We start from the raw sequence: 25,063 nt of genomic DNA on the forward strand, positions 1-25,063 counted from the left end.
TCCTTAAGGGGTTAAGAAAGTGTTGTTGAATTGCTACAAGCCTACCTCAGCCTATAAGTATACCCATGAAGTTCAAGTTTCAGTGCAGAGGGTCTGCACATATGTATAAACTAGCCCTATACTACAATATATACTACAGCCTCTGATTTTAATTGGATTTTAGTTACACAGGCAGTCCCCGGGTTGCATACAAGATAGGTTCAAGTTGAATTTGTATGCAAGTTGGAACGAGTACGTTTCAGACAAAATGTTTGTGTCCATGTGACAATTGGATTTTCAAAATTGTGTGCTGTCAATTAAGCTTCATAACAGACAAGTTAAAGCTGATCATTGCAGATTGGGAGAAAAGCTTCCAGAGGACTTTACCAGAGGTCATAGTGGACAGAGACGCATGTCCGTAACAAGGGGTCAATTTGGGTTTGCTTAAGTTGGGGACCGCCTTTAGTTATTCATTTCATATCGCCAGCACAAACTACATGCATATATTTTTTGATCTGCTACCTGGTTATCAAGGAAGTATAAAACTAAATAAGTGCAAATACACCATTTTTCTTAAAGATGTAAAGTAGGAAACTAGGAAGTAAAAATTATTCTAATTTACTAATGACTCTTATTTCATTTACTTGGATAGGCATATTCACCAGGAAGTGGCATTGCAGTACGTTATGAACTTAAAAATAAATCAGGAATGGCCACCTGGTGGTTTAGTGAACAGTAGCTTGCAGTGTACATTTTGAAAGCTAAATAACATATGGTAATATAAAAACGTCATACCTCTGCCTTTGACCAAATTTTCCAGTCTAAAAGCAGTTTTTCAAGTAATCGAACATCTTGGATTAAAGCGGTAGTTTCAAAATTTAAACAAATATTTCCGTTTTCCCTTGTAGTTAGCACCCAATCGTCAGTGCATCCTTTTAAAATAGCCTGCAGCAGAAACAATAAATATAAAAATTAAAATAATTTTTCTACTCACAAAAAAAAAGTTTTAGGGTAAAAGGCTATACTTTATGTGCTAAGAGCAAAACAAAAACAAAGAAAAAATTAAGAAAATAACAAAGGTGGGTTCATAGCAGGGGTGAACAACGTTTAGTTGAGGACTGCATTCTCAATCAATGTAATGAGCAGCAAAAAATCAAATAATACAATGCAGCTCACAAAATTATTCAAGAAAAAACGTAGAACATATATATGAATACAGACCTCAAAATAGACCATGAATAATTATTAGGGTTATACAGGTTTAAACACAAGTTCAAATGAATAATTCCAGACTCTGTTTAAAATGCATTAAGTTTATGCAAACCTTACATTTAGTCTAAATGTGGGATAATAGTTGTTCATTAATTCATTGCTTCAAAAAGACTTCAAATCCCGTCCTGCTCCGGTCCTACTGAGTTGTCTGTGCAGGTACACTATACGGACAGCATAGCAATAGGCTGCATTCCAAAACACCAGAATGTGCATGTGCTACAGGAGCCAGCGGTAAGACTTAATTACTGATGTAAAGGCTTATTAAGAACAATGATTCTGTCCATACAACCCCATGAGGTACACTTCAGAGCAGAGCCAGAGCCACTAGTAGCAAAAATTCTGCACCACTGTTTTTACAGGAGGTTTGGTTCATTAATAAAAGCAATCAATTTAAAATTGTTGTCCCAGACTAGAAAATATTATATATAAGCCTAGTTTTTCAGCACAAAAAAAATGTGCTGAAGACCCAAACTCTGCTTATACTCGAGTAAAAAAAATATAGGTTTTACCAGGTTTTTGTGGTAAAATTAGGGTCCTCGGCTTATACTTGGCTCGGGTTATACTCGAGTACATACGGTATTTGTATCCCATAATAGATGCAATTCAAAAATTCATCAAAACTTGTACATTAAAGAGTCAGCCTTGAAGAGCAGTTGGTGGATCGTAATTCGCTTGAGACAAAGGAGACTGAGTTTGGACAGTCAGACTTTATAAATTTATTTTGTGTGGTAAGATCCAAATCTGCTTGAAGGAAGGGAACTACGGTCATTTCTTGACGGGCAAACTGTTTAGGAAAAAAATAAATATAAAAGTGGTTAAAACTGCCCTAAGGAAGAGTGACTGCGAATGTGTGCCGGCACTAGAGATACAGTATGTAGAAAATTATGGAAAAATTTGCTAGGTAGGTGAGAGGCAATTCGGAGGGAAACCAGCACTACAGATCTTGAAAGAGAGAGGGAAAAGAGGCTGTAAAAGGATGTCAGAGAATGTTGGAAAAGGAGAAGTATATCAAAAGATGGTTGTTTGTATGTTAGTAAATGGAAAGGTTCTTAAAAGAACAAAGACTGGTTGCATGATAATGATACGATGGAAATTGCAAGTGGATAGAAGAAAGTTACAGAGGAAGTGACCAGAGGAGGTTGTAAAGAAACAGCCATAGGAAATAGTGTGTTGTTTGAGTGTTATGACGATGACGGATAAAAACGTTGGACAGACAAAAGACAAAGACAACATTCAGGAAAAGTTCTACCTCCACCCTAAAATGGTGGATGGATTGATGTATGGAAACAAAGAAACAGACTGGCGGGAGACACGTGCAGTGTGGCACCTAGACCCAACCCCCACACTGGAATATATCCGGTCATGACTAGATTAGAAAAAGTGTGGGCTCTCCACAGAACAAAGACATAGACTTCAGATGTTTCTCCTGTAGGGGTAATCTCACTTTGACATACTTTAGTAGACCAGTGTATGGAGAATGATGCATTGCCTAAAGATCATTGAATTTGCACCCACAGTCCGCTCAGCTATATTTAGCTGGATTTAGCTGTATTTGGTTATTGTTGTAACTTTAGAAGACAACTAAGATATAGTACCCAGGGAATAAATGTGGGAGACTGTGCCTGCTTATCTAGGTGTCACCTCTCAGAACGTCAAAGTCCAAAAACCCGGGTAGTAACATATTTGTTACGGATTTTGGTCTTCTGTGGGGAGAACTCCTGGACGGTTGTGCAGTCCCAATTGGATTCCCTGAGCTGACCCTTGCCAGATACTGTAGATGTTCTAAGAGGTTTATTCCTTTATACAGTCCTGCAGATTATGGCAAAGATATAAATATGTGTTTTGTCTATATCATCTATAGTGCTAGTGGTATTTCATCAGAGTTACCAGATGTGAGGAAAGTCCAGCACACAATTGTGGACATTGTTCATTGCAGGCTTGGACCTGAGAAATCTTGTGATGCATGTTTAACCCCTTAACGCTCTACGGCGCAGAGGTATAAGGGATGTATGAAGAGGGCTCACGGGCTGAGTCCTCTTCATACAAAGGTGGGGGTTTTTGCATATTGCACAAAACCCCCACTGCTAATAACTGCGGTCGGTGCTTGCACCGATCGCAGCTATTAACCCCTTCAACGTCATCGGGGGGCGGCGATCGGTTACCATGGTAGCCTCGGGTCTTCTTTTGACACGAGGCTACATGGCTTATGCAGGTTCGTTACAATGAGCCAGTGGCTCATTGTAATGTATGACCTTCAAAAATGCCATATATTGCAATAGTGTAGTATTGCAGTATATGGTAGAAGATCTGACCATCTAGGGTTAATGTACCCTAGATGGTCTAAAAAATAGTGAAAAAAAAATAAAAAAATAAAAAGTTTAAAAAATAAAAAAAATTAATAAAATATTAAAAGTTCAAATCACCCCCCTTTCCCTAGAACGGATATAAAACATAATAAACAGTAAAAATCACAAACATATTAGGTATCGCCGCGTCCCAAAATGCCCGATCAAAATATAAAAACTGTAACGGCCGACGGTGACCTCCGAGGCGGAAAAAGGCGCCCAAATGTCCGAAATGCGACTTTTACACCTTTTTACATAACATAAAAAATGAAATAAAAAATGATCAAAATGTCGCACAGACCTCAAAATGGTAGCAATGAAAACGTCGCCTCATTTTGCAAAAAATGACACATCTCCGTGCGCCAAAGTATGAAAAAGTTATTAGCGTCAGAAGATGGCAAAATTTTTTTTTTCTTTTTTGTACACATTTGTTTAATTTTTGAAAATGTATTAACCCCTTCCCGCACCTTGACGTGATACTACGTCATAGGATGCGGGTCGTTCCCGCACCTTGACGTAGTATCACGTCATGGCGATCACCCGGGCTCAGAAGCTGAGCCCTTGCGATCGCCGCGGGATCCCAGCGGTACGCGGTAGCTGGGATCCCGCAGTAACAGCCGGGATCGCGACTATCGCGATCCCGACTGTTTAACCCTATAGACGCCGCGGTCATAGTGACCGCAGCGTCTATGGTGCATCGGCGCGACGATCGGCACCCTCCGTGCAGGGCACGGAGGTGCTGATCGTTGCCATGGCAACCCTGAGGCCCGATCAGGTCCTCTGGGCTGCCTATGGGAGCTGCCTGCTACCCTGTTTCCCCTAAAATAAGACATCCCCCGAAAGTAAGACCTAGTACAATGTTGTTCAGGCTTAGAAATATAAGGCCTCCCCTGAAAATAAGACCTAGCGGCCGCCATTGCAGCAGCTCCCCCCGCGCCATACATTAGTATTAGGAAATCTTTTAGATGCTGCAGAAGGTTGTGACATGGGGAAGAATTCATGGAAGTAAATCAGTGGTTGTTGTGCTGCAAATGTGATCCCAGCAGCTTCCAGGATAAGAAGGGTCATTTATGGAAAGTGATATTACTAAACATGAGAGCCCGGGGCCAATGGTTCTAATAGAAATAGATCATAAGAAATACAGCAGGAAATTCAGAGTTTGGAGAGTCATAAAGAAGTTAGAGAAGTAGATTTTTTGTTCAATGATAAATGTAAATTCTTGTTCATGGAAAAATAAGAATCCCCTTAAAATAAGACCTGGCGCCTCTTTAGGAGCAAAAATTAATATAAGACACTGTCTTATTTTCGGGGAAACAGGGTAGGATCGTGCACTGTGCACGATCTAACAGTGCAGCTGTCAGCCTATGCAGAATGCATAGGCTGACTATGTAATATGCTGCAATACATTAGTATTGCAGCATATTACAATGAACAAGTGATCAAATGATCACTTGTTCATGTCCCACCCTGGGACAAAATAAAACAGTAAAAGAAAAGTTAAAAAAAAAGGTGCAACTAAAAAAAAATTATTTAAAAAGAATAAAAGTCCCCTTAAGTCCCGTCCCATGCAGTAATCAAATAAAACATAAAAAAAAATGAAAATCCCAAAAAAAACACAACATATTGGGTATCACAACGTCCGTAACAACCCGTACAATAAAATAAAATGGTCACTGAACCCGTACGGTGAACGCCGTAAAAAAACACACAAAAAAACCTCATAAAAATTATTAAATTTTCACATCTGACCGCATAAAAAGTGCATAAAAAGTGATAAAAAAGTAAAATGTACCCCAACATGATACCAAGAAAAAGTACAGCTCGTCCCGCAAAAAATAAGCTCTAAACCAGCGCTGTAAACAAAAAAATATAAAATGTTCTGCCCATTGTTACATGGCGATACAAAAACAAGCAAATTTCTCAAAAAATGAGTTCTATATTCTGCAAAACAAGTTAACCATAAAAAAGCCATATAAATGGGGTATCGCCGTAATCGTGATGACCCGTAGAATAAAGATAACACATTTTTATGGTATGGTGAACGTCGGGGGGAAAAAATGCTAAAAACCATAAACAAGAATCAATGATTTTTTTAACCACCACCAAGAAAGAGTTAATAAAATCTGATTATTAGCTATTCGGCCCCCCGTAAATGATGTACCTGAAAAGTGGATCTCATCCACAAAAAAATAATCCCCCATATGTCCAAATTACAAAAAAATAAACATTTTATAGCCTGTAAAATGTGACAATGCAAATCTGCTCTGAATGGCGCCTCCTTCCGTTCTATGCCCGGCCGTGCGGCCGTACAGCAGTCACCACCACATATGGGGCATCCTCTGACTTGGGAGACATTGGGTATCAAACTTTGTGGAGTTTTTTGCATTTAATACTTTGTGACGGTTTAATTTTTGGCCAAAATTAATATATTGTCTAAAAAAAAAATGACAGCTTGTAAATTAGACCTCCATTTTGTTTTAACCACTGTGAAGCATCTAAAGGGTTAACATACTTCTTAAAGTTGATTTTTTTACACATTGAGGGGTGTAGTTTCTAAAATGGCGTGATACATGGGGTTTTACTGCTGTTTAGGCCTCTCAAAGTCAGTTAAAGCTGAGCATGTGCCTCTAAATAAGGGTTTTGGCGTTTTTCCTAAAAATGAGAAAAATTGCTCCCAAAATTCTGAACCTCCTAACAACCTAGAAAAGAGAGAAGATGCATAAAACCCTGTGCCGATATAAAGCAGACATTCGGGAAATGTTAGTTATAAAGTTACTTGGGTGCTATGACTATCTGCCTGAAAAGCAGAACATTTTGAACTTTGAAAATGAAGAATTTTTAGAAATTTTTGCCAAATTTCAATTTTTTTCATAACTAAACACAAAAGATATCATCAAAATTTTAATATTACTTTGAAGTACAATGTGTGACGGTAAAACAGTCTCAAAATCCCCTGGATATGTTAAAGTGTCAAAAAGTTATAACCTCCTATAATGACACAGGGCAAATTTTAAAAATCAGGCCTGGTCCTAAAGGTCTAAAATGGCATAGACACGAAGGGGTTAAAACACAATAAAACCTATATAAATTTGGTATCACCGCGATCGGACCGAACAAAAGAATAAAGTAGGCATGTTATTTGGAGCGAAGAGTGAAAGTCGTAAAAACTGAGCCCACAAGAACGTGACGCACGTGACGTTTTTTTTCAATTTTTCCACATTTGGAATTTTTTTTCAGCTTCGCAGTACACAGCATGTTAAAATAAAAAACATCACGGGAAAGTAAAATTTGTTACGCACAAAATAAGCCCTCACACAGGTCTGTACACGTAAAAATGAAAAAGTTATGGATTTTTGAAGTTGGAGAGCGAGAAATCGGCCGAAAAAACCCTGCGTCCTTAAGGGGTTAATAACATCAGTAATGTAGTGTCAAACTTAATAATACACCTAAAGTTTGAAGGGTGTGGTCAAAAGTTTTTGCAATCTGTGTAGGATGATGGAGTGAACTTAGATGTTACTAATAGTGTGTTAGATTCCTTCTTTGTTATCCTGGTATGCTGGGACACGTAGTACTACAGACACCACAGGGAGAAGGAGGGGGCTGCCTCCCCCCCTTGTCTCAGTGAACACTGGAGGGGGAGGAGGGGGACAAGTGATGGAATGTTAAGAGAGAAGAAAGGAACAATGAGAATGTGTGTTCATTACTGAGGACTGATAACCCTGACAGCCCTAAGCAGATTTTGGGTTTGATTCGCTGCAACGTCTGTAATTTTAATGTTTTAACCAGGAGTAAAACCTCCCTATGATCCCATACTATTAGTCATATTCAGCAGCTATGACGGAGATTATTATTAGGAGCTTTTTAGACAGAAGTTATAACACCCCTAGAAGCCTCCTACCTACGTTACTGGCTCTAGTGATGCTTCTGCTCAGTAACACTGTCCCTCAGCATGTGCCCCCAGTATGACTGTATTGTTTTAAAATAATACAGCATTGATACATCGGCATTGGTCCCAAAGCAGTTTTTTTTTCTGGAGTATATTGCTCATTTTCTATTGTTCTCATTTAAGTTTAAGCCAAGCACCTCAGAGGAGAGGACACAGGCCGGAAGCTGCTGATCGTGTGTCACATGACAACCTGGACCCTTCTTGGTTTTGTATCCTACTGCTGCCTGTGCATAAAAGGCTTCTGTAGTAGTTTTGGACTATCCTGTTACTATTTCACCTCTTCGTGACTAGAAACCTTGGTTATAATGTGCCCTCTTCATGATGCATTGAATCCAGCTCCACTATTTTCGCTAGATTCAAAGGGGGGAGACATGAGGTAGACAGGTTGTATTTAAAATTTTCTATTAATTTAATGATAAATGAACCAGTTACCTTTTAATATGTCAAAACTGAATATATCATTAATCTGCATTTTGAGTTTTTTGTAGATGACTTTAGAAACCAGGAATGAGGTTAATTCTACATCAGATGTACAGTGGTCACACAACATGAGGTAACGAAAACAGAACCACTCCTAACCTACCAGTCTGTACAGGAGGCGGAGGTGAAGGCACTGATGGAGGGGTGTAAAGTGGCAAAGGGTAAGAATGTGAGTCTTTTGGGATTCCTGATGATTCCTGACATGATCTAGTAAGTATATCAACAACTATGAGATGTTGAAATAGCTGATAGAGGCCTTGGTGTTACAATAAAGGTCCATACTAGAAGTTAAAACCTCTAAAGCTCTAATACATGAAGTGACCATACTGGTTACCGGAAAGCCTAGGGGAAAGGAGCCTGTATCAGTACAGTCCATGACCCTCGTCAGCCCAGTAGGGTTATCTACACTCCTTTCTTTATAGAAACAGGCTTCACAGGTGAGGAAGCAAGACTAGAGTAAAACTGGGATCCCATGGATGGAGGGTGCACTATGGCAAAGAGGTGACAAGCAATGTCTGCCAAGGGCCCTTTACCCTATGATGGTTCAGTGCACCCACAGGGTGAGACACCAGTCTAAGACTCTATATGCTCCGTGGTGGATAAGTATTGAGTATCACTTATATTCACTTTTGCTACTGTCCATTTACACAAGTATGTTTATATGTGCTTAGTACAATGTAGGGAGAGTAGTGAAAACCCTCATATATACAATCCGAAGCTGATTTACCCCTTCCAGAGGTTGCAGATTGGCTAAGTACAGCTACCAAAGGTAAGTAGCTATGAACATGTGCTTATGTGTGTGGACCTCTTTTCTGGGTAATCTGAACCCTATCCTGTAACTAAAGCAACTGTAAAGACCACAGCCAGGGATCAAGGAATATGTTAGTCCACTTATTCTAGAGACTAAAGTAAAAATCCCCATTGGGATAGTAATATAGTTGATGACAGCTCTAGGGATTAAAAAGCTTTTCACCTACTGAGGTTGTTTTTAAAATTGCCCCATGGATGAACATATACTTCCCTAAGGTTGTTTAGAGGTGTCATAGAGAATTGGTAGGATGTCCAAAACCTGCAGAAACATTTTCCTTAGGTGCATAACCAAGTATCTGTTTCAGTTCCAGAACCTGATAAAGTAGCTAGAGCAGAGGACCTGCACCCAGGTGATGAGATGGTCCTGATGTGAGTAACCTGAAGGGTCATCTTTTGAAGGGTCATCCCAAGAACCTCTGATACATCAACTTGTAGAAACTACAACGAGACTGCGACAGCTGAAGAAGGGCACAGTACCCAGAGACTACAGAACATGAATCTGTGTATCTTGATGCTGCTAAGGACATTGTTACTCTTACCACTTGCAGCATCACTGGGGAAAGATTGTGATTATAATGTCTTTCATGGGCTATGCAAAAGAAAGCTGTGACAGTGTGTGCGCTGTACTATGTCTAATAGTACTCAGGGGTTGGTAGGGTGACATGTATAAGGATATAGACCAATAGGATGTAGAGATTTACAATGGATTTACATGAATTGTGTTGCGATGTAATGTTCAGGATGCTCAGGAGGGAAGCAGGTGAAGAGGTCAGATAAGTCCTGGATGTGTGATTAGCACATGTCAATGTACCACCTGAGCAGTATCTGAAATTATTCACAAAAGGGAGGAATTGTGAGGGAATAGAATCCATTTTCTATTGTGTTCACATACCATGTGTTTTACTATACTCAAGTACCATCCCCCCGTGTACACAGATCATTTTACACTCGTACATCCTGTGGAATGTGAGCATGCTCAGTAGGTTCCTTTGTCTCAAGAACCTATAAAAACTCTCTCTTGACTAAATAAAATTGGAATCCTCTCAAACATGTGAAGGTCTGAGTGATTCACCGAGCAGCTCGTACTATACAATGATTTGGACCAACATCACATCTGAGTAAGGAGATTTTTCTCCAACAACCTCTACGTCTTCTAATTATTATCATTACTTCTTTGTACAGACGCATACAGGTGCAAGTCAATAAATTAAAACATCAGAAAAAAGTTATTTTTCAGGAATTTAATTAAAAAAGTATTAGGCTAAGTTCCCGACATATCTACCTACGTAACTTTTCTATCTATCTATCGAACTTTACTTACCCATCTATTTGCCTACCTATCTTTCTTTCTATACCTCACATTTATCTATAATCTATCCATCATATTTTTCTATTTATGTATCTATGTATTAACTATTTCTGTCTAGATCTGTCTATTTCTTCATATAAAAAAATGTAGAAACTGACAATTAGCATCTGTACCATTGACTTTAAATGTAAAAAAATCATCCGTTATGATTAGAGATGAGCAAGCACTAAAATGCTCGGGTGCTCGTTATTCGAGACAAACTTTTCCAGATGCTCGAGTGCTCGTCTCGAATAACGAGCCCCATCGAAGTCAATGGGAGACCCGAGCATTTTTTTTTTTAATAAAACAGAATATTAAAAGAACAGTGCAAAAAAAAATATTCCAGATGTTTTACTAGTAAGAACACATTGAAATAACACTATTCTTCACTTAGTGGAAAAAAAAGCGCGAACACCTGCAAACTTAGGAGATGTGCACGAACATCTGGAATGTGAAGAATATTGTTAATTCAATGTGTTCTGCACTTAAATGGTCCTGTGTTCACTGTTTTTAATGTTTTAATTCTATTCTTCACATTCATGTGCAAGAATAGAATTAAAACATTAAAAACAGTGAACACAGGACCATTTAAGTGCAGAACACATTGAAAGAACACTATTCTTCACATTCCAGATGTTCGTGCACATCTCCTAACTTAGCGGGAGACACGCGCGAACACCTGCAAAGTGAAGAATAGTGTTAGTTCAATGTGTTCTTACAAGTAAAATATCTAGAAACATGTGCAATATTTTTTTTACAATAAAAATACTTTTATTCAATTTATTTTATTAATTTACTGCTCGATCTCGAGCTGGCGAGATACTCGTCCGAGTAACGAGCCGGTCCGAGTAGGCCAATACTCGACCGAGCAGTATACTCGGACGAGTATACTCGCTCATCTCTAGTTATGATCAGTTTGACAACATCCGTTTTGAATCTTTTTTCTTTTTTTTTTTTTATAAACGGAACAAAAGTACTGCAAGTTCTGTGAAAAAAAAATAAATACTGGAAACGGAAATCACAACCTTAGTATGACCTGAGCCTTATTTAGTCATCACAAATCATGAACTTTTCCAACTGTTTATTTATGTTAATGTTAATATTGATTGTGGCTTACAACCAAGGTCAAGTCATTATCTCATCGAATGAAGCATTAAATAAGACTGACTGTAAAACATTTTTTTTAACACTGAAATGTCCAAATGAAAAGTATGCACAGTAAATGTGATTAATACTTTGCCAGGGCTCCTTATGCATTAATAACTGCATAAATGTGGCATTGCATGGCGGTGATTAGCTGATGGAACTGGAGAAGGCTTATGGAAGCCCAGGTTGCTTGATAGCAGCCTTAAGCTTGTCTGCATTGTTGGGTCTGGTATCTGTCATCTTCCTCTTAACAATATCCCATAGTTTCTCTGTGCGGTTAAGATTAGGAGAGTTTGCTGGCTAATCAAGCACAGTGATAGTGGTTATTAAAGAAAGTATTGGCATTTTTATAGGGTAAAAAGGGAAAGGGTGAAATTAGTGATTCCACGTGACAGATGATACCATAAATTAGTATTTAAAAGTTTTAATATATTATGGTGTTTGACAATGCGTTTTGATGCCAAACTGGTGTCTTTATCAGTTCAGTCACAGCGGGAGTTACAAGGCTCTATTAACAGTCTTGAGGTTAATTACCACACAACTAATATAATTAAACTTTCAAATACTAATTGATGGTATCATCTCAATTGGAAGCACAAATTTCATTCTTTCAGCCTGGGGCCCCTCTGACTAATTTGCATAGTCATATTTAGTGGGGACGCTGGGTTCAGGTTTGTATGTTCTCTCCGTGTTTGTGTGCGTTTCTTCCGGGTCCGCCGCTTTCCTCCCACACTACTAAACTTACTGGTAGGTTCATTAGATTGTGATGAATACCAATTATCCAGGAAAATTAATATGTTATCCAGGACAAATATATATATATAGTGCATAGTGCAAAGAAATTCATGTATACCGACCAGGCTGCATTACCCCCTGAGGAAGCGGCGGCGCAACGCGCGTCAGGGTTTTGTGGTTCATCGAGATTTCTCCTGAGTATGATGCAGCCTGGTCGGCATACATGAATTTCTTTGCACTATGCACTTTATATATTTATATATTTGTGTTTGCTAGGCGTTTGCCTACCAGGATCCATACTGTATATAGCCAGTGATATATTAGGAGTAATAGTGTTCACATGAAACTATATATTTTGGAGTCAGAAACCACATCTTCATTTTGCTACATAATGGGACCGGGCATCAAGCCCTCCACCCTTAAATTACGAAATTACTCCCAAATACATTACTCCCAGTCTGGGAGCTTTCTCTACCTACACTACATTATGGGTAAGACACTGGTCTTTTACTTAAAGTTTCACCAAAATGAAAATATTATACCTAAGTAGATGCTGTTTAGGCATATATGCACTTTACTTTTCTTACTGGGGAAATAAGCAATAACTGTGATAGATTTATGGTGAACATACCCTTTTGTTAGTGAGGTGGGCAGCATACTCAGACCATTTTTTGGATATCTTCCATTTAACATCCATTGTAATTGTAATTTTAATATATTAATGAAATAAAAAACTATATGTAATTTTATTGGAGAATTGTTTGACTCCTTATTTTTCTTGTGGTATGTTATATATTTTGGAGGTTCATTAGCACTTTATTGTGTGACCAGTATAACGTTTACTCTACTTGTCTAAATTGTCTTGATTGTAATATTATATCTATTGTCCTTCTGGCTATGTATTTACTTGTATTATGATACTATTACTACAGGAATGGCTATGCACTTTCTTTTAGTCCACCAGGGATTATTTTAATGGGCTGGTTTTTAATCTTGGTGATCGTACATTTGTAAATTTTGTGTATTAATTATTAATAAAACATATATTTTGTCAACAATTGTTGTCTACTTAATTAGATGGTATTTATAAGGTCTGGATATAGGCATAAAATAAAAAAAATTAAAAAATCATTAGATTGTGAGCCCCATGGCGACAGGGACAGATTTGGCAAGATCTGTTCAGCGCTGCGTAATCTGTAAGCCCTGTACAGGCAGTCCCCGGGTTACGTACAAGATAGGTTCTTTAGGTTTGTTCTTAAGTTGAGTTTGTATGTAAGTCGGAACTGTATACTTTATTATTGTAACCCCAGTCAAAAGTTTTTTGGTCTCTGTGACAATTGGATTTTAAAAATGTTGGATTGTCATAAGACCCCGGATTAACAATAAATCTTAATTACAGACACCTGTGATAACTGTTATAGCTGATTATTGTAGCCTAGGACTAAAGTACAGTAAATTACCAAAATCCAGAGGTCCGTTTGTAACTAGGGGTTGTATGTAAGTCAGGTGTTCTTAAGTAGGGGACCGCCTGTATAAGTAAATAATTATTATAAAGATGTCCTTTAACCCCTTCACGACTGCCATACATCTATATACCTCCTATTTGTACATGCCCAACGCTGAAAGGACGTTTACAAACAACTTGACAGTGTCCAACTTCGAACAGCCATCTCCTGAACCCTAGCTCATAGAGACATAACTTTTATGTCAATTCTAATTCTGATAAATAGGAGGATAAATAACAAGAGACAGAATTGTGTATACCTCAAACCCACTTCCGGCAAAGTGACATGTTCCACACCCTATTTAACAACCGCCACATAGCCCGGCCCTTTTTTAATCATTCTGTTGATTGCATAGAAGTTAAAAGACAAAATACAAACCGATTGGCATGGTATAAGTACAAAGTGAACCTTAGTGCTTGCATACACGGGGAAATACACTGAACATAATGGGGCATATTTACTTACCCGGTCCGTTCGCGATCCAGCGGCGCGTTCTCTGCGCTGGATTCGGGTCCGGCCGGGATTTATGATGGTAGTTCCTCCGCCGTCCACCAGGTGGCGCTGCTGCGCTGAAGTCCGCTGGAATGCCTCAAAATACACCGGCCTATCCTGGATGAAGGCGAGTGAAATTTTCGCGACACATTTTTTTTTAAATGCGGCGGGTTTTCCGAATACGTCGGGTTTTCGTTCGGCCACGACCCCCATTTCCGCCGCGTGCATGCCGGCGCCGATGCGCCACAATACGATCGCGTGCGCCAAAATCCCGGGGCAATTCAGGTACAATCGGCGCAAATCGGAAATATTCGGGTAACAAGTCGGGAAAACACGAATCGGGCCCTTAGTAAATGACCCCCAATATATTAATGGTACAAAAATAAATGTATGCATTATCCCTCCTCTTCAAACAATATACCGGTTTCAATGTCCAGATATAAGAGTTACTTGATGAGATACGCTGCAAGGAGTGTTATATATACAACAGAGAGAAAAAGAAGAACAAAAAAAAAAAGTTTTTATATGGTTCATCACAAGCAAAACAAAGAAAGTCTTGGGTAAAGAGACTCAAGGGGTACTGTAGTATGGCAGTATATGGTAGGATCAATCAGACAACCTAGGGTTAAAGTACCCTGGGAAGTCTGAAAAATTCCCTTTCCCTAGAAGTCATATAAATAAACTGTAAAAATCATATACACATTTATAAACACATAGGTATTGCAGGACCCGAAAATGCCCGACCTATCAAAATATAATAGTCGTTTTACACTGCGTTTAACCCTGTAACGGAAAATAGAATTTTTACCCCCCAATAAAAGGAACAGATCACCGAAATGATACAACTATCATTAACTGCAATGTCTCAAGAGAAAATCTCAAAATCACAGAGATATCTTAAAATGTTAAAAAGCTATTACCACAGGAAGAGACACTGGTCAAATTTAAAAAAAAGGCTGCATCCTTTAGGAATTAAATGATAAAGGCGAATTTTTTTTACAAGGGCAATGTTATTCCAGATTCCAACATGGTAGACTCAATATGCAATACCACTCAAAATCAGTTTGCAAAAAAATAAATAAGTAAAAATCCCTGCTAGCTGGGTTACTTTTATGCATGCCATGGCAGAATCAAATATACCCTCTAAAGCTGTGGGAAATTCAAGTACGAGAGAGAATCCAGAAGCTTTAAAAAATGTAAAGGAGCGACCAATCCAGATCATTTATGCCTAAATGCAGAGGACTGTCTATTACATCTACATCAACAGATATTACACAAGGAAGTTTACTCCCAAAGAAAAGGATTCTACCATTATTACAAACTGCAGGGCTATTATAAATACTGTTGATGTTGTATATTAGTAACTAGGATATTGCATTATTTGTATTAGTTTTATAGATTTAAATATGTCTTCCTATATATTAGTAATATAGATTTTATGTTTAGTATCTGTATACATTTTGTTCAATAAAACGACTGGGCTATTGTATTGATCATTTAATGTGTCATGATGTGCTGTTTGTATAGTGAATGTGTCTTGTAAACGACATTGTAGAAATTGTGTATGTGGTGAATATGATTTAGACTTGAATAAAACACAAGCTGACTTGGGGACCTCATAAATAAAGCAGATCACTGTCAAGTATAACAGACAGGCTATAGTGTAATTTCAAAATATCAAAAATGGGCAAGGCTATTTGGGAATGATTGCAAAAGGGGACGTGAAAACAGTCCCTTTTCTGAAAATGGGCGGCTTTATGAAAGGTATAGAGCTGTATTACTTATGTGAGTTTCAACTGAAATATATTATAACACATTCAAAATACATGGAGCTCTTTACCAATCCCATGCTTTTGAGTTGAAACATATATGCAATCGAGTAAAGCCCCTCCTGTTTTGGTTGATTTGAGTTTATAAACACAAGCCATCTGAAACGTGTGAGTACAGCCTTGTACGTCTGTCCAAATGGAACTTAGAGAAACCTAGCATCAGAAATCCAAATATTAAGGTAGATCCTATGGTAGGTTCCTTCTTTTTTCCTCAGCCCTAAAGTGTTTATCTCAAATACATTTATATAACCAAATTTGAAATAAACCTAGTCTTTGATTTATGCAAATTATCAACAGAAGCTGGTGAGGCTACAGTGGTGTGGAGTAGCGTAGCATGCCCTAGTCTTATCGGGTAAGAGCAAAAGCTACTCCACACCCAAAAAGTCACTGCTGTAACCTCCTCCTTGCGCTTCATTGTTACACTTATAATGAACAAAAGAAAAGCAGATGTGTATGTAAGCAAAAAATCTTTATTCAACAAAAGGCACAAGTATAAACACACTTAAAAAACCCTAATTGGGTGTACAATCAGAAGACTCCCCAAGTGGTTATAGTAAAATATCTGAAAATAAAGGTCATATGGTGAGCTGGGCAAACAGGTGAATATAAAGTGGAAGTACATAGAAACCAGTAAGCTGGAAATACAAATAGAAGCAAGCCACAGCCCAACACACACAACAGGGGATAGTGATATGTTTTTGTTGCCTTTAAATAGCCCTACAAGCTGCCCTGATGCGACTCAGCCGCGAGCGCCGTCAGAACGAGACGTCACTTCCGGTACTGAGCGGAAGTGCGTCAAATTACACACAGAACAGGATGCTTGCGTTCCAAGCGCAGCACACCCCCGTCCACCGGGAACCAATCAGGTGATAGAAAAATATCAATAGGTGGACAATAATAAAATGGAAAACCTGTCCAGGTCTGAACGCCTGGCTATACGAAGCCTTAGGGGTATTCTCATCTGGGCATTCACATTCAGTTTCACTAATCTTCCATATATAAACATTTCTTCAATTGGATGTTATTAAAAAAAATGTTCCTGTGTGAAGATAATTTCCTATAAACATAGCCATGGTGTCCCTTAGAAACGAGATGGCTTCCTCGGTTACGACCACGTCACACTCTGGCAGCGGTGGCCAGACATGCGCTATAGAGTCCTGCCGGACCACCAGGATTCAGCAATCATTACTACAGTACTGGTGTAGGACCTGCAGTAACTCCCGGACATTTCATATACAAAAACTTTTTGTTTATCTGTGCAATCTCTCAGGCAGAGGTGGCCGTATCCGGGGAAGCCATCTCGTTTCTAAGGGATAAAATGGCTACATTTATGAGAAATTATCTTCACACAGGAACATTTTTTTTAATAACATCTAATTGAAGAAATGTTTATATATGGAAGATTTATCAAACTGAAATGTGAATGCCCAGACGAGAATACCCCTTTAAGCAACATACTTCCTTTTTAATTAAGGAAGCAGATAAAAGGGGGAAATATTGTAATTTATTGTAAACTTTATCTTGAAGCTAAGCGAAAATTGGGTAACCCTCAATTCTATGCTGTTCTCCCTTCAGATCCCACAAAAATCTTTAAGGACAAGATTGATCGACTATTAAGAGCAGCCCTAAAGGTTGGCATTTTGGACAAAACTGAAGCAGATTTTCTCACGACTCAGAAACCAACTATTCCCACTTTTTACCTATTACCAAAAGTGCACAAATCATTGGTAAAACCTCTGGGACGTCCCATTGTCTCAGGAATGGGTAGCCTTAACGAAAAACTTTGCACTTATTTGGATTTTTTCTTACAACCTTTGGTTTCTAGGCTGACATCATATATTCGTGACACTACCCACCTAATACAAAGGATCGATGGATTCCATTCAGTTACTCCGATTTTGCTGGTGACCCTTGATGTTGAATATTTATATACCATCATCGAACATCAGGTAGGACTCAAGGCGGTTGCCTACTTCCTTAACAAAGAATGGTCAGCAGATAGGAGACATGACTCCTTCCTCCTGGACCTATTACATCTAGTGTTACATTAAAACTACTTTGTCTTCGATAGGGTCTTTTACAAACAAACCTTCGGGACAGCGATGGGGGCAAAGTGTGCACCATCAAACGCAAATTTATTTCTAGGATGGTGGGAGGAAAATGTGGTCTATCATTACCCGGATTTTGTCAACTATGTGGCACGATGGTTTTGTTATATTAACGATATTCTTGTTATTTGGACATGCACCATCGAGTACTGCCACAAATTTATTGATCAGTTATACCACCTTGGCATATCAAGTTGACATCACATACTTCAACCAGTGAAGTAGACTTCTTGGACATCAACATCAAGTATTCATTCCCTGGCCTTACCACCACGTTGTTCCGTAAAAAGACGGCCACCAATAATCTTTTACACTTTGCCAGTTTCCACCCCCATCAACTAAGGAATGGAATTCCGACGGGTCAATTCTTGCGGGTAAGACGCAATTGCACTAATAAATTTAACTTTAAACAACACGCACACGATCTCACCACCCGTTTTAAGGATAGGGGCTATCCAAAAAAGACTATCTCCAGGGCATTCATTCATGCAAAAAACAATGAACATTCCAATTTATTACAGGTAAAAACCAGAACGACGGGTACAAAACCGAGGTTGATTACCACATATAACAACCAAAAGGTCAGATATACATAAGATCTTGGACAAAAATTGGGATATTCTCAAAGGTGACGACAGACTCACACCGTTCCTTACAGATAAACCACAATAATAGCTAGACGAGCCAAAAACTTAAAGGATGAACTTACCAGAAGTCATTTCCAGCGACCGACTACCCCTCTTGGACGTGGGACTCGCTTACAGGGTTCTTTTCCCTGCAGGGATTGCTCCATCTGTCCACATGCGTACTAACGCACCACCGAATTTACAGACCCTGTAAATCTCGGTAAGTATAAAATCCGAGACTTTATACATTGTAAAACGAAGGGTGTTGTTTATGTATTGTCTTGTTCTTGTCCAAAGTTATACGTTGGACAAACAACACAGGAATTACGAAGAAGATGTCAGCAACACATCTCAACAATAAACATGGCTGCGGTGGACCAACAAAGAGGTAAAACGCTTACTTCAGTGGCTTCACATTGTTTGCAATCTCATGGGGGCCGTGCCCGAGACCTGCGCATTGTTGGTTTGGAAAAGGTTACCCAAAACATCAGGGAAGGGAATATCGTTAACCAACTGTTACAAAGTGAATCCAAATGGATCTATACTCTGGATACTACCGCTCCCAAGGGATTGAATGAGGAACTGCTTTTCACTGGCTACTATAAGCAATAATGCCCTCCATCCTTGTGTTAGGTTCTTTCTTTTGCCTTAGGTTTTGCTATGTGCCTGCCCCCCCCCCTTTCCCCTCTTCTCCCTTTTCATTTCTTCACTTTTATCACCCCCCTTACATTCTCACGTCTTACACTTACTCATTAAGCACAATTTTTGTGCCTTATACTTTTGGCCTTTTTGCCGGCACACATCTTCACTTTCTTCTCACATTCTCTAGCACTTTTAGTTTTCACCTCGGATCTCTTACAGGTTTCCCCTTGGGTCCCTTACTTACCTTCACCACACTGGTTGGCATTGTTTTTCTAGTTTACATTCACTAACTTTATGTTTGTTAAGTCCTAGATATTCTCGACATTCTCACAAAGGGAGAAATTCTTGGCTGATCGTTTGGGGGATGAACAATTCCAGGCATCATCTATGAACAGGATTTCGTTGTGACTTACACCTTATTTCTGGATGTCATTATGTTTTACTGTTCTCAGTAGTTCCTTGTGGCTGATCCCTGCCTTTGATGGATATACCTGCAACTGTGGATTTTTACCTGCCCTCTCTTCTTGTCTCTCTTGTTACTGCCTGCATGTTACTTGCACTCCTGGTCCTGGAGTCTCTGCGTCTTTATATATTTCTTGTGATCTTAGATTATTATGTAGTATTAGGTTAAATATTTTATCGCGTTTCAGATTTTTCTTTCCATTTTGGTCCCCTGCCACTCTGGTGTGACTCGCTTTTTAATAAATACCTATAATTTTTGCATTAGTATTAGTACCTTATGAGCTTTATTCTCTTGCTGTTCTGGCATCATATGGACTCACGCGCCGTCCATCATAGTTTCCTTCCTTTACTTTTTGTCATTACAAATTGTTGGTAACCTCTTTAGCACCTAGCACTTCAGACACGCCGGCTTATTTATATTGTGTTCCTTGTTGCTTTTTTATTTATTTTTTCATCATTTTACTTATTATTTATCTTTTATTTTATTGTTTAATATATTTTCCTATATACCTCAAATTACTTGATAACGTAAGCACTTTAACTGCGCCGATATTTGCGCCGTTATATAATATATTCTTCTCCGTTTGTTTTGTGTGTAGCACTAGTCACTTTATATGTTATATGTGTTCAAAATGAATTTATATGGTCTAGGGACATAAGTATTTTTTATTCTTTGTAGTTTCTTGTTGTGTCGCTAATTAGAATAATGTAAAGTTCGGCCACTATAATTTAAGTTTTCCATTTCTGTTGATAGTCATAGTTTTGGGCGCAACAATAGACTATTTTTTCCACATTCTACGTTGGGATGTGCTACATTTCTCTGCATTGACCTCACTGTGGGTTTCCCCAAACATTATGGAGTGAAGACACAATGACCTTATTAAGGTTTTTTTGTGTCCATGCTTATGTTTTTCATTACTTACGGGGATCCCGCCTATTGATATATTTCTATCACCTGATTGGTTCCCGGTGGACGGGGGTGTGCTGCGCTTGTAAGGCAAGCACCTCCCACCCAGTGGAACGCAAGCATCCTGTTCTGTGTGTAATTTGACGCACTTCCGCTCAGTACCGGAAGTGACGTCTCGTTCTGACGGCGCTCCGGTCTCGCGGCTGAGTCGCATCAGGGCAGCTTGTAGGGCTATTTAAAGGCAACAAAAACATCATATCACTATCCCCTGACGAAGCCCACAAGACGGGCGATATGCGTGGGGTCTCCTATCCTCCCCACGTCCACATTGACGGTAATGTAATCTTATTGCATCCCTGTTGTATGTGTTGGGCTGTGGCTTGCTTCTATTTGTATTTCCAGCTTACTGGTTTCTATGTACTTCCACTTTATATTCACCTGTTTGCCCAGCTCACCATATGACCTTTATTTTCAGATATTTTACTATAACCACTTGGGGAGTCTTCTGATTGTACACCCAATTAGGGTTTTTTAAGTGTGTTTATACTTGTGCCTTTTGTTGAATAAAGATTTTTTGCTTACATACACATCTGCTTTTCTTTTGTTCATTATATTGACTTTACTAGATGTGTTTACTCTCTCTAGCATTAACAATTCACCCCACTCCTTGTGTGATTCATTGTTACACTTCTGTTCTCAGTTGTGCACAAGCTGCAGTCTCCATGCCGGCCTCTTCAAAGGCCAGTGCGGCTCTACACACACACATAGCTATGCAGAGCTGGACAGGCTACTCCACGTCCCAATAGCCTACACTGATAATTTGCATAAATCTTAGATAAAGTTTAATTCAGGTTTGGCTATATAAAATGATTTGAAAATACGTGGAGTAGCCTTCTGTCAGATCTACCTAAATAGGTAGATTCCTAATTGGAGGTTTCCTTTTAGAATTCTAAAATGATGTACTAAGGCTACTCTACAATTAAATAAAAATATATCTGTATTTATTCGTGTTCTTGTCATAATGATTACAGGCAGTTACTAAGATATTAAATAAGAATCATCAAACCAGTTTTATTATAATACATACCTTTAGCATATGAAATCCCACAATACATTTTGATTGTATTAAAACTTGACGAATCATAGGAAATATATCACAGTTTTCACTTTCCTGTATTCTCTGCTGGTTATATTGTATTAAAGACAATACAATCTGTAGTCCTAATGATTGTGTTTTTTCACAGTTGCTAATCTCCACAATCTGAAATAAATGTTATACATGTTAAAGAAAAAAAACTATGCATCTGTACATATCTGCAATTGTAAAATTACATAATAAAAGTGAGAATTTATTTTCTATGATGGATACACATTGTATCCATTATGAATAAACTGCTGCATCACTCACCTCTGACAAACAGAAGCTACGGATAGCAAGAACATTGCAGAACAATTACTGTTGAAGTAATGGCAAATAAAAACAATCAGCAGGGGTCTGCAGCCAGGCTTACAGTGAGAGGTTACCTGTTAACCTGTTAGTTGCCAACCATTTGGTGTCACCATATTTTCGCCAATCGGCACCCCCCCCCTCCCCATCATAATCAGGGGTTGCCGATCAGTTGCCATGAGAACTGGGAGCTGTTGGGAGGCTCCTATGGCTGCCAATTAACAATTTCTATAACGGCATCACAGAGGCAGACTGTAATATGAGAGGTGTATACTGCATAAGAAATCAGACCCCTAGGAATAAAACAACCTATACGACCTAAAAAACACAAAAATTATCACATGCGGTAAACCCTGTAATAGAAAAGAACATTCAAAATGTCTAAACTGCTGCTATTTCACCATTTTGTGAACCATAGAAATTTAAAAAGTCACATAAAGGTCAAGCAAAAAATTCTTAAACAGCTCCATTGATCTAAGTATATAAAAATATGGGTGCAATCTAAATTTCTTTTGCAGAGTCATTACGTTTTTTTAGTGGCACAAAATTAATAAATTTGTTCTCACCATCATCTTACTGACCTAAAGAATAAAGGGGATGGTATTATCTGGACAGCATAGTTTAAGCCGAAAATGCAGAGCACCCAACAAAATGGAGCAACCATGTTTTTCTGTTTCAATTCCACCGCTTTCGGAATTTTTATTTATTATTTTTTACAGCTTCCCAGCAGAATACACATAATTTATAATGGTGCCACTAGCACAAGTACAATTTGTCCCACAGAACACAAGCCCTGAAACAACTCTGCAAATAGAAAAAAAAGTGGAAACGTATAAATTGAAAATGGTCTGGTACTGCAGGAGTTAAATGTATTTACACAATGAAAGTATACATACAGGGGGAGATTTGTCCGCATGTGTCCTCCAGAATTACGCAAAAAATTTCCTTCAGAAATCCTGTGTGCCACATTTATTGACGGTTTCAGACCATCTTATGGCCATTTTCCGACTTGTGCGAAAAGGGGCTTGGCCTAACCTGGACATCCAAAAATGCAGTCAGAGTCAGAATATTCCTACATAAACTAGACCAACTAATAGCTGGTCTAAAGTACGACCCCACAGTTATAAACTACTCCAGGTACATCATCCAGCATGATTTATCTGGCGTTAGAATTTGGGAGTCCAACTCACTGATACTTTTTCCCACAGTCATCTAGCTTTAGTCACAACAGAAATGTATACAGATTAACCCCTTGATGACATGGCCATTTTGCACCTTCCTGGCACGGCTCTTTGTTTGAGATCTGACATGCATCACTATAAGTAGTCATAACTTTGGAATGCTTTAACATATCCAGGTGAGATTGTAGTTCATGTTGCTTGAGAAATTTAAGCAATAAGAAATTTGGCAAATTTTTTGGTAAAAAAAACCTGTTTTTCAAATTCAAAATTTTCAACTTTTTGGAAAGATATATAGATAGATATATATACCTTATATACTCGAGTATAAGCCTAGTTTTTCAGCACAAAAAAATGTGCTGAAACCCCCCAAACTCGGCTTATACTCGAGTCAAAAAAAAAATCAAAACTCACCTTTCCGGCGGCCCCCTTAGATCTTCTGTGCGATCCATCCGCTACAATGGTATTGTTGTGCTGCACAATGGGGGTGTTTTATATACACTGGGACAGGGGCTGGCAGGCTATATACACTGGGGCAGGGGCTGGCAGGCTATATACACTGGGGCAGGGGCTGGCAGGCTATATACTGGGAAGGCTGTGACCAATGCATTTCCCACCCCCGGCTTATACTCGAGTCAATAGATTTTCCCTTTTTTGTGGTAAAATTAGGGGTCTCGGCTTATACTCGGGTCGGCTTATACTCGAGTATATACGGTATCACAAAAATAACTAGATAACTAACATTTTACATATATCTGCTTTAACTTGGCATTAATTTTCAAACATCCTTACCTTTTTTAGGACTTTTAAAGGTTTATAACTTTAGGTGCGATTTTTCAGATTTTCAAGAAAATTATCACAACCTATTTTTGGAGGGCCCATTTAGTTCCTGTAATTTTTACAGATGTTTTAGTCCTAAATATGGAGTTTCGAGCAAGAGTATATAATTGGCGCCTTGAAGCAGGCGCCGTATTCTGAAGCAGCAATGGAACTACCGAGACAAGATTATGGTGGAATCAACTACCCTTGGAAAATTACATTTTGAAAAACATGATTCCAAGGGGATTACGTATCCAGATATGTCCATCTTTTGGTTTGGAAGACCAAATTTTCTGTACCAGGTGGGTGGAGATAAATATATCTGATGCAATTAATTGTTGAACAGAACACCAAACAACTAGAAAACCTTAAAACAGAGATTAACCCCTCCCTGCTCAGTGTCCGATAAATCTGACGCTGAGTACAGTGACTTAAGGCTCAGCGCCTGATATATCGAATGCAGAGCTGATGCCGGTTCAGCTCGAGATCTGAACCGACCTGGAATCGGGATACACTGGGTTATGACTAACTAACAGCAGACACCCCAGTGTAACACCTGCGGTCGGAGTGGGCTCCGATCGTGGGTGTTTAACCCGTTAAATACCGTGGTCAGCAAGACCGCTGCATTTAAATTGCCTTTGGAGGGGCCATAGAATAAAGATAACATTATTATTATTATTATTATTATTATTATTATTAGGTTATTGGTAAAAAATCCAGTACAGAATTTATGTTTTTCTAAATTTTCAGCAATAGGGGATACCAAGCCAAAAGTGATAACACTGAAAAAGCATCTCATCCCGCAAAAGAAATGCCATCACATGGCCCCAATATGGGTTTTTTCTTTCTCTTTTGGAAATGTGTAAATTTTAGGGCTAAATTTACATATAACCGTCAAAATTTAACAATTCAAAATTTCACCTCCATTTTGATTTAATTACTATGAAGATCTCAAGGGTTTAACAATCCTCCTAAAAACAGTTTCTG

At 38.7% G+C, this 25,063-nt stretch overlaps 1 protein-coding gene across 3 annotated transcripts in view; it reads right to left on the reverse strand.

The window, feature by feature from the left end:
• The window catches only part of LYST (lysosomal trafficking regulator), a 511,246-nt gene that overhangs the window by 335,267 nt on the left and 150,916 nt on the right, over positions 1–25,063 (reverse strand). For all 3 annotated transcript variants that reach the window (XM_072141114.1, XM_072141113.1, XM_072141115.1), the window contains exons 17-18: positions 21,720–21,893; positions 775–924 (exon numbers count right to left, since the gene is read on the reverse strand). In XM_072141114.1, the coding sequence (XP_071997215.1) occupies positions 775–924; positions 21,720–21,893 (324 nt within the window). The remainder of the gene's footprint in view (positions 1–774; positions 925–21,719; positions 21,894–25,063) is intronic.

This window comes from Engystomops pustulosus, chromosome 3, assembly GCF_040894005.1.
Source record: "Engystomops pustulosus chromosome 3, aEngPut4.maternal, whole genome shotgun sequence".
Taxonomy (NCBI): Eukaryota; Metazoa; Chordata; class Amphibia; order Anura; family Leptodactylidae; genus Engystomops; species Engystomops pustulosus.